The 14,325-nt window shown below is 43.4% G+C and overlaps 2 protein-coding genes across 3 annotated transcripts in view; both read left to right on the top strand.

Moving 5' to 3' along the window:
* LOC129659535 (solute carrier family 23 member 1-like) overlaps positions 1 to 14,325 on the top strand; it is a 246,646-nt gene that overhangs the window by 187,736 nt on the left and 44,585 nt on the right. The gene's annotated exons all lie outside the window — the stretch shown is intronic.
* LOC129659538 (solute carrier family 23 member 1-like) overlaps positions 1 to 14,325 on the top strand; it is a 30,746-nt gene that overhangs the window by 11,601 nt on the left and 4,820 nt on the right. The window contains exons 3-4 of the mRNA XM_055590994.1: positions 7,957 to 8,103; positions 11,360 to 11,517. Of these exons, the coding sequence (XP_055446969.1) occupies positions 7,957 to 8,103; positions 11,360 to 11,517 (305 nt within the window). The remainder of the gene's footprint in view (positions 1 to 7,956; positions 8,104 to 11,359; positions 11,518 to 14,325) is intronic.

The following is a 14,325-nucleotide window of genomic DNA, read 5'->3' as shown; positions in this document are numbered from 1 at the left end:
GGTTGTAATAAGAAAGTGAAACTAAGCAGGAGCCTCTGGCGATCCTGGGCACAGAAGCCTTTCCATGCCTCTTGTTCCTTGTTTGTGGGGAACAGCCTCCAGCCTCCATGACCTTCCCTGAGTCCCAAAGGTTAGTTTCAAACAGTTGCTAATCAGGGAAAGGAGGGGATTCAGAGACAACAGAGAACAGCCTGAACAATAGTGCAGGCTTTGGGCAGGGTCCTGGTTCCACCTCAAGAGATAAAACAGTATCTTTATTTTCTTGGGCGCCAAAATCACTGTGGATGGTGACTGCAGCCATGAAATCAAAAGACATTTGCTCCTTGGAAGGAAAGCTATGACAAGCCTAGGCAGCATGTTTAAAAGCAGAGATATCACTTTGCCATCAAAGGTCCATGTAGTCAAAGCTATGGTTTTTCCAGTAGTCATGTATGGATGTGAGAGTTAGACCACAAAGAAGGCTGAGTGCCGAGGGATTGATGCTTTCAAGTTGTGGTGCTGGAGAAGACTCTTGAGAGTCCCTTGGACTGCAAGGAGATCAAACCAGTCAGTCCTAAAAGAAATCAATCCTGAAGATTAATTAGGAAGGACTGATGCTGAAGCTCCAATACTCTGGCCACTTGATGCAAGGAGCACACTCACTGGAAAGGACCCTGATGGTGGAAAAGATTGATGGCAAAAAGAAAAGAGAATGACAGAGGATGAGAGGGTTAGATAGCATCACTGACTCAATGGATATGGATTTGAGCAAACTCTGGGAGAGAGTGAAGGACAAGGAAGCCTGGCGTGCTGCAGTGCATGGGGTCACAAGGAGTGGGACATGACTTAGTGACTGAACAACAATAACAAAAGGACTAAACCCCCCAATAAATGGAAGATGACACCATTCTTTTTATTTGGTTTTTTAATTGAAGGATAATTGCTTTACAGAATTTTGTTGTTTTCTGTCAAACCTCAATAGGAATCAGCCATCAGTTCAGTTCAGTCGCTCAGTCATGTCTGACTGTTTGAGACCCCATGAATCGCAGCACGCCAGGCCTCCCTGTCCATCACCAACTCCCGGAGTTCACTCAGACTCACGTCCATCGAGTCAGTGATGCCGTCCAGCCATCTCATCCTCTGTCGTCCCCTTCTCCTCCTGCCCCCAATCCCTCCCAGCATCAGAGTCTTTTCCAATGAGTCAACTCTTCACATGAAGTGGCCAAAGTACTGGAGTTTCAGCTTTAGCATCATTCCTTCCAAAGAAATCCCAGGGCTGATCTCCTTCAGAATGGACTGGTTGGATTTCCTTGCAGTCCAAGGGACTCTCAAGAGTCTTCTCCAACACCACAGTTCTAAAGCATCAATTCTTCGGTGCTCAGCTTTCTTCACAGTCCAACTCTCACATCCATACATGACCACAGGAAAAACCATATTCTTGACTAGACGGACCTTGGTTGGCAAAGTAATGTCTCTGTTTTTCAATATGCTCTCTAGGTTGGTCATAACTTTCCTTCCAAGGAGTAAGCGTCTTTTAATTTCATGGCTGCAGTCACCATCTGCAGTGATTTTGGAGCCACAAAAAATAAAATCTGACACTGTTTTCACTGTTTTCCCATCCATAGGTATATGTATATCTGCTCTCTCTTGAACCTCTGTCCCATCTTCCTCTCTATCCCACCCCTCTAGCTTGATACAGAGCCCCTGTTTGAGTTTCCTGAGACATACAGCAAATTCCCATTGGCTATCTATTTTACTTCATAGAAACACAGTAAGAGTCTATGTTACTCTCTCCATACATCTCACCCTGTCCTCCTCTCTTCCCATGTCCATAAGTCTATTCTCTCTGTCCATTTCTCCATTGCTGCCATGTAAATAAATTCTTCAGTACCATTTTTCTAGATTCTGTATATATGCATTAGTATATGACATTTATCTTTCTCCTTCTGACTGACTTCACTCTGTATAATAGGCTCTAGGTTCATCCACCTCATTAGAACTGACTCAAATGCAGTCCTTTTTATGGCTAAGTAATATTCTATTGTGAATATGTACCACAACTTCTTTATCCATTCATCTGTCGATGAATATCTAGGTTGCTTCCATATTCTAGCTATTGTAAACAGTGCTGCGATGAACAATGGGATACATGTATCCTTTTCAATTTTGGTTTCTGCAGGGTATATGCCTAGGAGTGGGATTGCTGGATCATATGGTAATTTTATTCCTAGTTTTTTAAGGAGGAAGATGTCACTATTCTTCATTCCAGATTAAAGGAACCTCAAACTCATCAGATCGTGTGTGTTAGTCACTTAGTCATATCTGACACTTTGCAACCCTATGGGCTGCAGACCACCAGGCTCCTGTGTCCATGGAATTCTCCAGGCAAGATTATTGTAATGGGTAGCAATTCCCTTCTCCAGGGGATCTTCCCAACCCAGGGATCAAACCTGGGTCTCCTGCACTGTAGGTGCATTCTTTACTATCTGACCTACCAGGGAAGCCCAAGGACAAGGTTCTCATTATATTACCTGAGACCAGATTAAAGCAGTGCCCTGTACACAGCCTTCTCTTGTGTTGTTTGAAGAGGGTGCTTGCTGTGACCAGTGCGTTTTCTTGGCAAAACTCTATTAGCCTTTGCCCTGCTTCATTCTGTACTCCAAGGCCAAATATGCCTGTTACTCCAGGTATTCCTTGACTTTCTACTTTTGCATTCCAGTCCCCTATAATGAAAAAGTGAAGTCGCTCAGTTGTGTCCAACTCTTTGTGACCCCATGGACTGTAGCCTAGAGGCTCCTCCATCCATGGGATTTTCCAGGCAAGAATACTGGAGTGGGTTTCCATTTCCTTCTCCAGGAGATCTTCGCAACCCAGGGATTGAACTGGGTATCCCGCATCATAGGCAGATGCTTTACCATCTGAGCCACCAGGGAAGTCCTCCTATAATGAAAAGGACATCTTTTTTAGGTGTTAGTTCTAGAAGGTCTTGTAGGTCTTAATAGAACCGATCAACTTCAGCTTCTTCAGCATTATTGGTCGGGGCACAGACTTGGATTACTGTGATTTGAATGGTTTGCCTTGGAAATGAACTGAGATCATTCTGTTGTTTTTGAGATTGCATCCACGTACTGCATTTCAGACTCTTTTGTTGACTATGATGGCTACTGCATTTCTTCTAAGGGATTCTTGCCCATGGTAGTAGATATAATGGTCATCTGAGTTAAATTCACCCATTCCAGTCCATTTTAATTCGCTGATCCCTAAAATTTTGATGTTCCCTCTTACCACCTTCTGTTTGACTACTTCCAATTTGCCTTGATTCATGGACCTAACATTCCAGGTTCCTACACAATATTGCTCTTTACAGCATAGGACCTTACTCACATCACCAGTCACATCCACAACTGGGTGTTGTTTTTGCCTTGGCTCTATCTCTTCATTCTTTCTGGAGTTAGTTTTCCACTGATCTCCAGTAGCATATTGGACACCTACGGACCTGGAGGGTTCATCTTTCAGTGTCCTGTCTTTTTGCCTTTTTATACTGTTCATGGGGTTCTCAAGGCAAGAATAGTTTGCCATTCCTTTCTCCAGTGGACCATGTTTTGTCAGAACTCTCCACTGCCGGGGTCCAGCCCCGGCTGATCCAGGGTATTCGAAGCGGGGACGGCGTCAGCGACCTATTTAATTATTTATTCATCAAAGATATAAAGAGTAATAGAATGAGGATAGCTCAGTAGGAAAATTCAGTGGAGAAAAGAGGCTGAGTAGCTTGGTTTACGCGGGGGACCAATAAAACTTCAAGACAAGAAGCTTGCACCACTTATGTAGGCCACAGGCGTCCTTCCATTCTCCCGAAGGAGAGGAGACACTGAGGCCTCCCCGGTCGGATCTTAGAAGCCCAGGCATAATTAGTAAGCATGGTGGGTTCTGCGCTCCAGATGGAGACTCAGCCAGAGTGAGAGAGAGACATGGGGAGACCAGTCTTTCGAGGAACTGATCCCCATTCTTTATTTTCCATGGTCTACTTTTATACACTGAGATGTTATGCAAAAGTCACGTGGGGTCAGCAGTCCTGACTTTTATCAAAGTCAGGTGCTTCATACAAATGTATACAGAGGTCTTAGGGGTGTTACATCATCTTCTGGCCAGGGGGCCTGCTGACAATTTATGACCCTCTCCTTGTGACAGCGGTCAGTCAACCAGGACACTTATTTCTCCAGGGTGATTATTCTTAAAACAGACGCCACCCAAATAAAGTTACATTCCTATAGGGTGAGGGTATAGTGGGTTTTAGTTAAGGAAAGAATTTACTTAGCCTAAGGTCTAACGTGATTTATATCAAAGGTTAATACTTATTTCTTCTATATATTCATTAATGTGTGTTAAGGGCAGGGGATATGGAGACTTAGCAACAAACATTGGCTCAAAAAATGAAAAACCCTTCACCAATACAATTTCTAATCAGCCCACTATACTTATATTAATGGTTTTCTAACTTCTCTAAAGAACCTGTTTTTAGAAGGTTTAAAGCATCTCATGCCTCTCACGGTTGGGAGGCTGTGAGCAATCACATGTGGCCAGACAAGCCTGTCAGGCAGGCTAGAGAACCTTCAGAGGAGTTTGTAGGTTGAAACACTCCTATCACTCCCAGGAATTATTATTAACTGGAGCTCTAAGTTAACTCCTTCTCCGAAAGAGGTGGTGGGGGACAGTCCCACGTAAAGCCAGAGGTGTAGGTGAGAGCACAAAGTAGTAAAGTAGGCAGGCTCTGGTTATGGGGGTAGATACTTGAGGATTTCCAGGGGGACTCCTGAGGCTTGATCCCGCCTTTGCGTATGTCGAGCCGTCTTCCTCATGACCTTTGCCACGGGTGGAGTGCCTCACTCTGGCCCCCAACACTCCACCATGAACTATCCGTCTTGGGTAGCCCTACATGGCATGGCTCATAGTTTCACTGAGTTAGACAAGGCTGTGGTCCATGTGATCAGATTGGTTAGTTTTCTGTGTCATAGCAAACACTTTCTCCCAACAACACAGAGAAGACTCTACACATGGACATCACCAGATGGTCAACACTGAAATCAGATTGATTATATTCTTTGCAGCCAAAAAAGAAGAAGCTCTATACAGTCAGCAAAAACAAGACCAGGAGCTGACTGTGGCTTAGATCATGAACTCCTTATTGCAGAATTCAGACTTAAATTGAAGAAAGTAGGGAAAACCACTAGACCATTCAGGTATGACCTAAATCAAATCCCTTACAGTGGAAATGAGAAATAGATTCAAGGGATTAGATATGATAGACAGAGTACCTGAAGAACTACAGACGCAGGTTTGTGACATTGTACACGAGACAGGAATCAACACCACCCCCAAGAAAAAGAAATGCAAAAAGGCAAAATGGTTGTCTGAGGAGGCCTTACAAACAGCTGTGAAAATAGAAATGAAAGGCAAAGGAGAAAAGGAAAGATATACCCATTTGAATGCAGAGTTCCAAAGAAGAGCAGGGAGAGATAAGAAAGCCTTCCTCAGTGATCAATGCAAAGAAATAGAGGAACACAATAGAATGGGAAAGACTAGAGATCTCTTCAAGAAAATTAGAGATCAGATCAGATCAGTCACTCAGTCATGTCTGACTCTTTGCGACCCCATGAATCGCAGCACGCCATGCCTCCCCGTCCATCACCAACTCCTGGAGTTCACTGAAACTCACGTCCATTGAGTCAGTGATGCCATCCAGCCAATACCAAGGGCCAATTTCATGCAAAGATGGGTACAATAAAGGACAGAAATGGTATGGACCTAACAGAAGCAGAAGATATTAAGAAGAGGTGGCAAGAATACACAGAAGAACTATCCAAAAAAGATCTTCATGACCCAGATAATCATGATGGTGTTAACACTCACCTAGAGCCAGATATCCTGGAATGTGAAGTCAAGTGGGCCTTAGGAAGTATCACAACGAACAAAGCTAGTGGAGGTAATGGAATTCCAGTTGAGCTATTTCAAGTCCTAAAAGATAATGCTGTGAAATGCTGCACTCAATATGCCAGCAAATTTGGAAAACTCAGCAGTGACCACAGGACTGGAAAATAACAGTTTTAATTCCAATCCCAAAGAAAGGCAATGCCAAAGAATGCTCAAACTACTGCACAAATGCACTCATCTCATACACTGACAAGGTAATGCTCAAAATTCTCCAAGCAAGGCTTCAACAGTATATAAACCATGAACTTCCAGATGTTCAAGCTGGATTTAGAAAAGGCAGAGGAACCAGAGATCAAATTGCCAACAACCATTGGATCATCGTAAAAGCAAGCGAGTGCCAGAAAAACGTCTGCTGTGAAGTCGCTTCAGTAGTGTCTGACTCTGTGCGACCCCATAGACGGAAGCCCACCAGGCTCCCCCGTCCCTGGGACTCTCCAGGCAAGAACACTGGAATGGGTTGCCATTTCCTTCTCCAATGCATGAAAGTGAAAAGTGAAAGTGAAATCGCTCAGTCGTGTCCGACTCTTAGCGACCCCATGGACTGCGGCCCACCAGGCTCCTCCGTCCATGGGATTTTCCAGGCAAGAGTGCTGGAGTGGGGTGCCATTGCCTTCTCTACTTCTGCCTTATTGATTATGCCAAAGCCTTTGACTGTGTGGATCACAACAAACTGTGGAAAATTCTGAAAGGGATGGGAATACCTGACCACCTGACCTGCCTCCTGAGAAATCCTGAGAAATCTCCTGAGTATGCAGCTCAGGAAGCAACAGTTAGAACTGGACATGGAACAACAGACTGGTTCCAAATAGGAAAAGGAGTACGTCAAGGCTGTATATTGTCACCCGGCTTATTTAACTTATATGCAGAGTACATCATGAGAAACGCTGGGCTGGAAGAAGCACAAGCTGGAATCGAGATTGCCAGGGGAAATATCAATAACCTCAGATATGCAGATGACACCACCCTTATGGCAGAAAGCAAAGAAGAACTAAAGAGACTCTTGATGAAAGTGAAAGACGAGAGTGAAAAAGTTGGCTTAAAACTCAACATTCAGAAAACAAAGATCATGGCATCCGGTCCCATCACTTCATGGCAAATAGATGGGGAAGCAATGGAAACAGTGGCTGACTTTATTTTGGGGGGCTCCAAAGTCACTGTAGATGGTGTCTGCAGCCATGATATTAAAAGACACTTGCTCTTTGGAAGAAAAGCTATGACCAACCTAGACAGCATATTAAAAAGCAGAGACATTGCCAACAAAGGTCCGTCTAGATAAAGCTATGGTTTTTTCAGTGGTCATGTATGGATGTGAGAGTTGGACTATAAAGAAAGCTGAGTGCCAAAGAATTGATGCTTTTAAACTGTGGTATTGGAGAAGACTCTTGAGAGTCTCTTGGGCTGCAAAGAGTTCCAGCCAGTCCATCCTAAAGGAAATCAGTCCTGAGTATTCATTGGAAAGACTGATGTTGTAGCTGAAACGCCAATACTTTGGCCACCTAATGGGAAGAACTGAGTCATTTAAAAAGACTCTGATTCTGGGAAAGATTGAAGGCAGGAGGAGAAGGGATAACAGAGGATAAGATGGTTGGATGGCATCACCGACTCGATGGATATGAGTTTGAGTAAGCTTCAGGAGTTGGTGATGGACAGTGAGGCCTGGCGTGCTGCAGTCCATGGGGTCACAAAGAGTCGGACAGGACTGAGTGAACTGAACTGTACACCGCCTAATCTTATTAGCAGCCCCATGCTTGAGCCGTTGCTATAAAACTTCTCACCAAATCCCTCTGGTTGGAGACACACAGTTTTCGAGGGCAGGAGCCACTGTGTTCCCCTTTGCCTGGCAAAGCAATAAGCTATTCTTTTCTACTTCATCCAAAACTCTGTCTCCGAGATTTGATTTGACACTGGTGCATAGAGGCCAAGCTTTTGGCATCAAAATGCGCTTGATTCCTCTTGAGATGCTCAAACGTGTTTTTGTCTTTTTCCCAGCACAGGGGTGATGGTGTGCTCAGCTCCCATGAAGGTGACCAAGGCAGCAAGAAGGATGGCCAGCTCAAGAGTCCCAGCAGCAGCCACATGGCTTATGGCATCCTGGATATCCCACCATGGTATCTCTGCATCTTCTTGGGGATCCAGGTAATGCCACACAGAAGCATTGGGTACAAGGAGGCTCTGTCTCAAAAGGCACATCGACACACACGGGTCAAATTAGTCAAGATCTAACTTCAGTTGCTCATGTTTTTGGCTACCATGCTGTTGACCTTTAGGGAACTCAAGGCTCCTCCAGGCTCTCTTTTCTCCCACGGAGTTTGGGGATGGGGTCAGGGAGTTAGGGGAAGATTCTCCCCCATGCTAAGCTACTAGGTCACATCAAGGACACCAACTGGGCCATTGTGAGTTTTGTTTTGTTTTGTTTCCCCAAGATAGCAATTATTATTTTTTTGGCAACAACTGAAATGTTTCATAACCAGTGCTTGGGGAATATTGGAAAACAAGCATTGTCAAACACTTGTTGGAATGTTATCTGGTGCAACTTTTCTATTAACTTGTAAAACACATGTTATTTAACCCAGGCCCTAATGCTTAAGAATTTCTCTGTAGAGAATTACCCAGGGGTCCAGTGGTTAGGAGTCCATCATTTCACTGCCAAGGCATGGGTTCAGTCCCTGGTAGGGGAACTAAGTTCCCACAAATCGTGTGGCATGGCCAAATGAAACAAATTTTTTTTTTTAAAGAATTTCTCTCTAGATATGCTGGCAAGACTTGTTAAGATAAGTACAAAGTGGTTCTATTGATTAATCGTAAAATCACAACAACAAACAAAACCCAGAAACACCCCCAAAATATCCTTCTTAGAGAACTGTGATATATTCTAACAAAAAATTTTTTAATGTAGCTGTTAGAAAGAGAAAGATATATTTACCTTGCAGTTAAAAAATGATCACCAACATAGATTAAATCAATTAAGTCAAGTAAATAACTGTGTATAGTGTGATTTTTTTATGTTAAAGACTAATAAGCAAAAAGAGAGATAGAATAGCAGAAATAAATATATGTAGTAATTTTTACATGTTTTGAAGGAATCATAGAAACTAATAAAGGTATTTAACCTTGGGTTGAGGAACTAGAAAAAGGAAGGGAGCTTTCAACTTTTACTATTTGTTTTGTAACTTTTGGTAGCTTGAATCTTTAATCTCATAGATGGATTCATTTTCATTTTCATCCCAAAATGTTCAATGTGGAATATTAGGGATGGGATATACTTTTTTGTTTGCTTCCTGGTGCTTTTCCACAAAAGAAGAGAAGCAAATGTCATACTATTTTAAAAAATATTATTGTGAGCCAATAAAATGGATAATGTAGATACTTCATTATGAAAGGGTGTTGAATTTTGTCAAATGTTTTTTACTGCATCCACTGAGGTGATGGGATTTTTATTTTTCATGTTATTAATATGGTGTATCATATTTTCTGGTTTGTATATATTTAACATTCCAGGGGTAAAAATCCTACTTAATCATGGCATATGGCCCATTTAATGTACTGTAGAATGCTGTTTGCTAGGATTTCATTGAGCAGTTTTGCATCTATATCCATGAGGGATATTGGCCTGTAATTTTCTTTCCCTGTAGGGTCTTTATCTTGCTGTGGTATCAGGGTTATGTGAAAGTCGCTCCGTTATGTCCGACTCCTTGCAACCCCATGGACTGTAACCTGCTAGTCTCCTCTGTCCATGGGATTTTCCAGGCAAGAATACTGGAGTTGCTTGCCATTTCCTTCTCCAGGGGATCCTCCCAACCCAAGGATCAAACCTGGGTCTCCTGCATTGCGGGCAGATTCCTTACTGTCTGAGCCACAACCCCATCAGGGTTATGCTGGATTGTAAAATGAGTTTGGGAGTGGTCCCTCCTCTTCAATTTTTGGAGGAGTTTGGGAAGGCTTGGTGTTAATTCTTCTTTAGATATTTGATAGAATTTGCCAGTGAAACCATCTGGTCTTTGGCTTTTCTTTGTTGGGAAATTTTGATTACGGTTTTAGTCTCCTCACTAGTCATTGGTCTGTTCATATTTTCTGTTTCTTCATGATTCAGTCTTGGTAAATTGTGTCTTTCTAGTAATCTATCCATTTCTTCTAGGTTATCCAATTTATTGGTGTGTAATGGTACTATTGTTTTATGGTACTTTGCATTCCTATCATATCATGTCTCATTTTATTTGAGTCTTCTCTCCTTTTTTCTGAGTTTAGCTAAGGGTTTGTTTATCTTTAAAAAGCTCTCGTTTTGTTGATTTTTTTCCTATTGTTTTTCATTTCATTTATTCCTGTTCTGATCTGTATTTTTTCCCTCTCTTCTAACTTGAGACTCAGTTTGTTCTTCCTTTTCTAGTTCTTTGAGAAATAAACTTAAGTTGTCTATTTAAGACCTTTTTTCTTTCTTAATGCAGGCATAGATTGTTATAAACTGTCCTCTTAGAACTGCTTTTGCTGCATCCCACTAGTTTTGGTATGTTGTATTTCCATTTTCATTTGTCTTAAGTTATTTTTTATTTCCCTTTTGATTTCTTCTTTGACCCATTGGTTGTTCAGGAGTGTGTTTCTTAATTTCCACCAGCTTGTGTCCAGTTTCCTTCCTCTTATTGATTTCCAGTTTCAGACCATTGTGGACAGAAAAGATTGTTGGTTTGATTTCAGTCTTCTTAAATTTGCTGATGCTGTTTTCTGACCTAATGTATAATTAGTCTTGAAGTGGAGAAGGCAGTGGCACCCCACTCCAGTACTCTTGCCTGGAAAATCCCATGGACGGTGGAGCCTGGTGGGCTGCCGACCGTGGGGTCGCTAAGAGTCGGACATGACTGAGTGACTTCACTTTCACTTTTCACTTTCCTGCATTGGAGAAGGAAATGGCAACCCACTCCAGTGTTCTTGCCTGGAGAATCCCAGGGACGGGGGAGCCTGATGGGCTGCCATCTATGGGATCGCACAGAGTTGGACACGACTGAAGCGACTTAGCAGCAGCAGCAGCAGCAGTCTTGAAAAATGTGCTCAGGCCTGGTCAATGGTCTTGCTCTCACCTTGTGCCTTATTTTAATAATGAGCCTCTTGTCATTCCTATTCTTAAGGCCACCTCCTTGGTTCCTGTTATGTCCTCCCACACCGCATCCCTACCTTGGTTTCTTACCTAAAACAGCAGTTCTCAGCCCTGGAGTCCTGCCTTTGAACCCCAGACCTTCTGGTTGTGTCCCTGCTCCTTGCTGCCAGGCCTTCCTAGTTCCTGCCACTTGCCTGGATCTCCTCCGAGACCAAAGGTTGAGCCTCCAGTAGAAGGAATAGGATTAGGTGGAGTAGGCAGCCACAGCATCTCTAAGTTTGTCTCCTCTCTCTGCTCTGCCTACAGCACTTCCTCACGGCCCTAGGGGGGCTTGTGGCAGTGCCGCTCATCTTGGCTAAGGACCTGTGTTTGCAGCATGATCCCCTGACCCAGAGCTACCTCATCAGCACCACTTTCTTCGTCTCTGGCATCTGCACTCTCCTGCAAGTACTTTTAGGAATCAGGTAGGTAAAACTCCTCTCCATGGATTCTGACTTTTATCTCCCAGGGTAGCAATAAGGTTTGCTTGGCTTGTAGCCTGAGATGAGTTAGAAAGCTGGTGTGACATGATAGAGGGAGCACAGGATCAGAAGTAAGCACATAAGTTCAAGTCCCAGTGCCAACATTTACTGTCTACATTAGCCAGAGTTCTTCGTTAAAGTAATACAAATAGCTACAGATGGCCATGCTTGAAACCTTTTACCTTTGCAAATTCTACAAGGCTTGTGCTAGTGAACACACTGTGGGGACTCCTCCCTGGACTTCAGAGGGAGCAGTGCAAGTGAGGGAATCTCCCTGTAAGTCTGCTTGTGACCTAATCTGTGCCAAGTCTGTGCCCAGTTTTGGAGATGCAGAGGAAAATGGAAAACTTTCCCTATGATGTACTTCTCCCAATCTGTCTTATGAGAAAATGACTTGAGAGGAAAAATTACTATTTATTCTTTTTTTCCTTCCAGTTTCATTGAGATGTAATTGACAGACAACACTGTGTAAGTGTACAGCATAATGAGTGACTTACATACATCAAGAAATGATTAGCACAGTAAATTTAATGAACATACATCATCTCATATAAATATAAAATTAAAGAAACAGAAAAAAAATTCTTTCTGATGAGAACTTTTATCCTTTATCAATTATCTGAATCAAACTACAAGTGAAGGCTGTTACAAGATGGCTGATTATTTCCAAGATAGGCTGCCTGTAGAGAGTATATAGCAGAGAAGGTAATGGCACCCCACTCCAGTACTCTTGCCTGGAAAATCCCATGGACGGGGGAGCCTGGAAGGCTGCAGTCCATGGGGTCGCTAAAGTCGGACACGAGAGTGACTTCACTTTCCCTTTTCCCTTTCATGCATTGGAGAAGGAAATGGCAACCCACTCCAGTGTTCTTGCCTGGAGAATCCCAGGGACGGGGAAGCCTGGTGGGCTACCGTCTATGGGGTCCCACAGAGTCGGACACAACTGAGGTGACTTAGCAGCAGCAGCAGCAGAGAGTATCTAGAGAATATTCCTTCCTAACCTAGTCTTCTTGCCTAAATCAAATCAAAGGCTCTTTCCAAAGTGCTGCTTTTGCAAGTCATTTACAGGAGATATGCCAGTGCTTAAGGTCTCCCATTTTTTGTTGAGGAGAGGGGTTTAGAGCCTACATCTTTGTCAAATTATTTCCCTTCTCTCTCTTCCTTCTTCTGTCATCGTCTTTGAGAGCCAAGATTTTCCCCAATCCCCCACCGAGCGCTGAGAGAGGTTTAAGGTTTGGTCTGGTCTGTTTCTCAAGTCCCTGATATCCAGGACCCCTCCTACCTTTCCGGGATCAGTCCCTGGAGTGACCGGTGCTGCAGTAGAGAGGCCTTGCAGCCACCTGCCTGGACACCCAGGAGGCCCCACCCCTGAGCCGCCCCATGCAGAGTTACATACACAAGGCTCTTCTGGGGGGGGAAGCTCCTTGCCTTAAATTGAGATGGTGTTCACTATAATAATGGAAAAACATTGATCTTGGAAGCTGGGGGCCTGAATTCTAGTTCTGGCTTCTGTGCTGTGGGAAGCTGCACAAGCCATTCACCCTCTCTAAGACCCAGTGTTCTCGTCTGTAAAATGAGGGAGTTGAAGTGTGTCATATTGGTAAGTCCTTCCATCTCTAATATGTGGACACCTGTGCTGTTGACAGAGAAGATGATGCAGTACTATGTTCCAACTGGAATCTCAATACTGAGGGTGCTTGTGGGCCTCGCCTTCTGGTAACCCTGTGAGAGACAAAGCAAAATCAGAAGATAGAGTTAAAAGAATCTGCAGCCTAATTAAACATGCAGAGAAACAGGGAAATAAAATTAAGAAAGAAAGCCATGCTAATGTCTTAGACTAAGGTGGGGACAGGAATACACCTGAGATTATTTCCCTGAAATAGGCTTCCTGTTTAGAGACTAACAAGTACAGTTGCTCATTAGAGACATTAGAAAGTATAAAACTAGCTGATAGCCTGTGAATCAAAGGTCTAGTAGATTTGATTGATTGCAGGTTATCGAATAAACAGCATTTAATGATGTACTTTTTAGACTGCAAACACAAATGCTGATACTGCAATAAGATTTCAGAATATGTTAATGATTAAAACCATGTTAAATATTCAAAGGAAATGATAAGAGGCAAAAAAACAGCTTCCCTGATAAGAGCTGAAGAGCGCAGTGCCCATTGTGGGGCAGGCAGCTACAACCCTTGGCAGAGGGGTGGCTGCCTCCCTGGTGTGACTTTAGGGGTCTTGGGTGTATCCCCCAAGGGCCTTCCCACTGAGGTGCTCAGTTCTGAATTTATGTAACCATTCATTTCAAAAGAAAGCATTAAGTTTAAATGCAATCACTAAAGGAAATGACATATTGACTGTGTAATTCTGGGTCTTAATTCCATTTCTGGAATAATTCTATTTGTGGAATGATTAATTTTTACCTGGGATTTTCTTTTTCTGGAGTGGTTCCAAGTGATACATCTCCCTTTTTATTTTCCTGGGAATGTCTCAAGTGTGGAGCCAGTATTTCTGCCCAAAGTACATTCAGACCTGGCTTCTATGTAGTCTTGCCCAAATCAGCCCGGGTCCTTTTCTTCCATGGACTTGCCTGCAGCTGGGCCCTGATATGCCCGAGCTCTGTATCTGTTGCTAGGTTCTGCAGAAAGTCCATGCCCATCACCAGAGGTCTGCAGCCACCTTGCCCTTGCCTCGATGACAAATCGCACAAGCCACCAGATGTGCCACTGGAAGTCTGTGCGTGCTTGCTAAGTCG

This window comes from Bubalus kerabau, chromosome 8 (genome assembly GCF_029407905.1).
Source record: "Bubalus kerabau isolate K-KA32 ecotype Philippines breed swamp buffalo chromosome 8, PCC_UOA_SB_1v2, whole genome shotgun sequence".
NCBI classification, from domain to species: domain Eukaryota; kingdom Metazoa; phylum Chordata; class Mammalia; order Artiodactyla; family Bovidae; genus Bubalus; species Bubalus kerabau.
The sequence above is the reverse complement of the archived record's forward strand: the minus strand, read 5'-3'. Positions and strand labels throughout refer to the sequence as shown.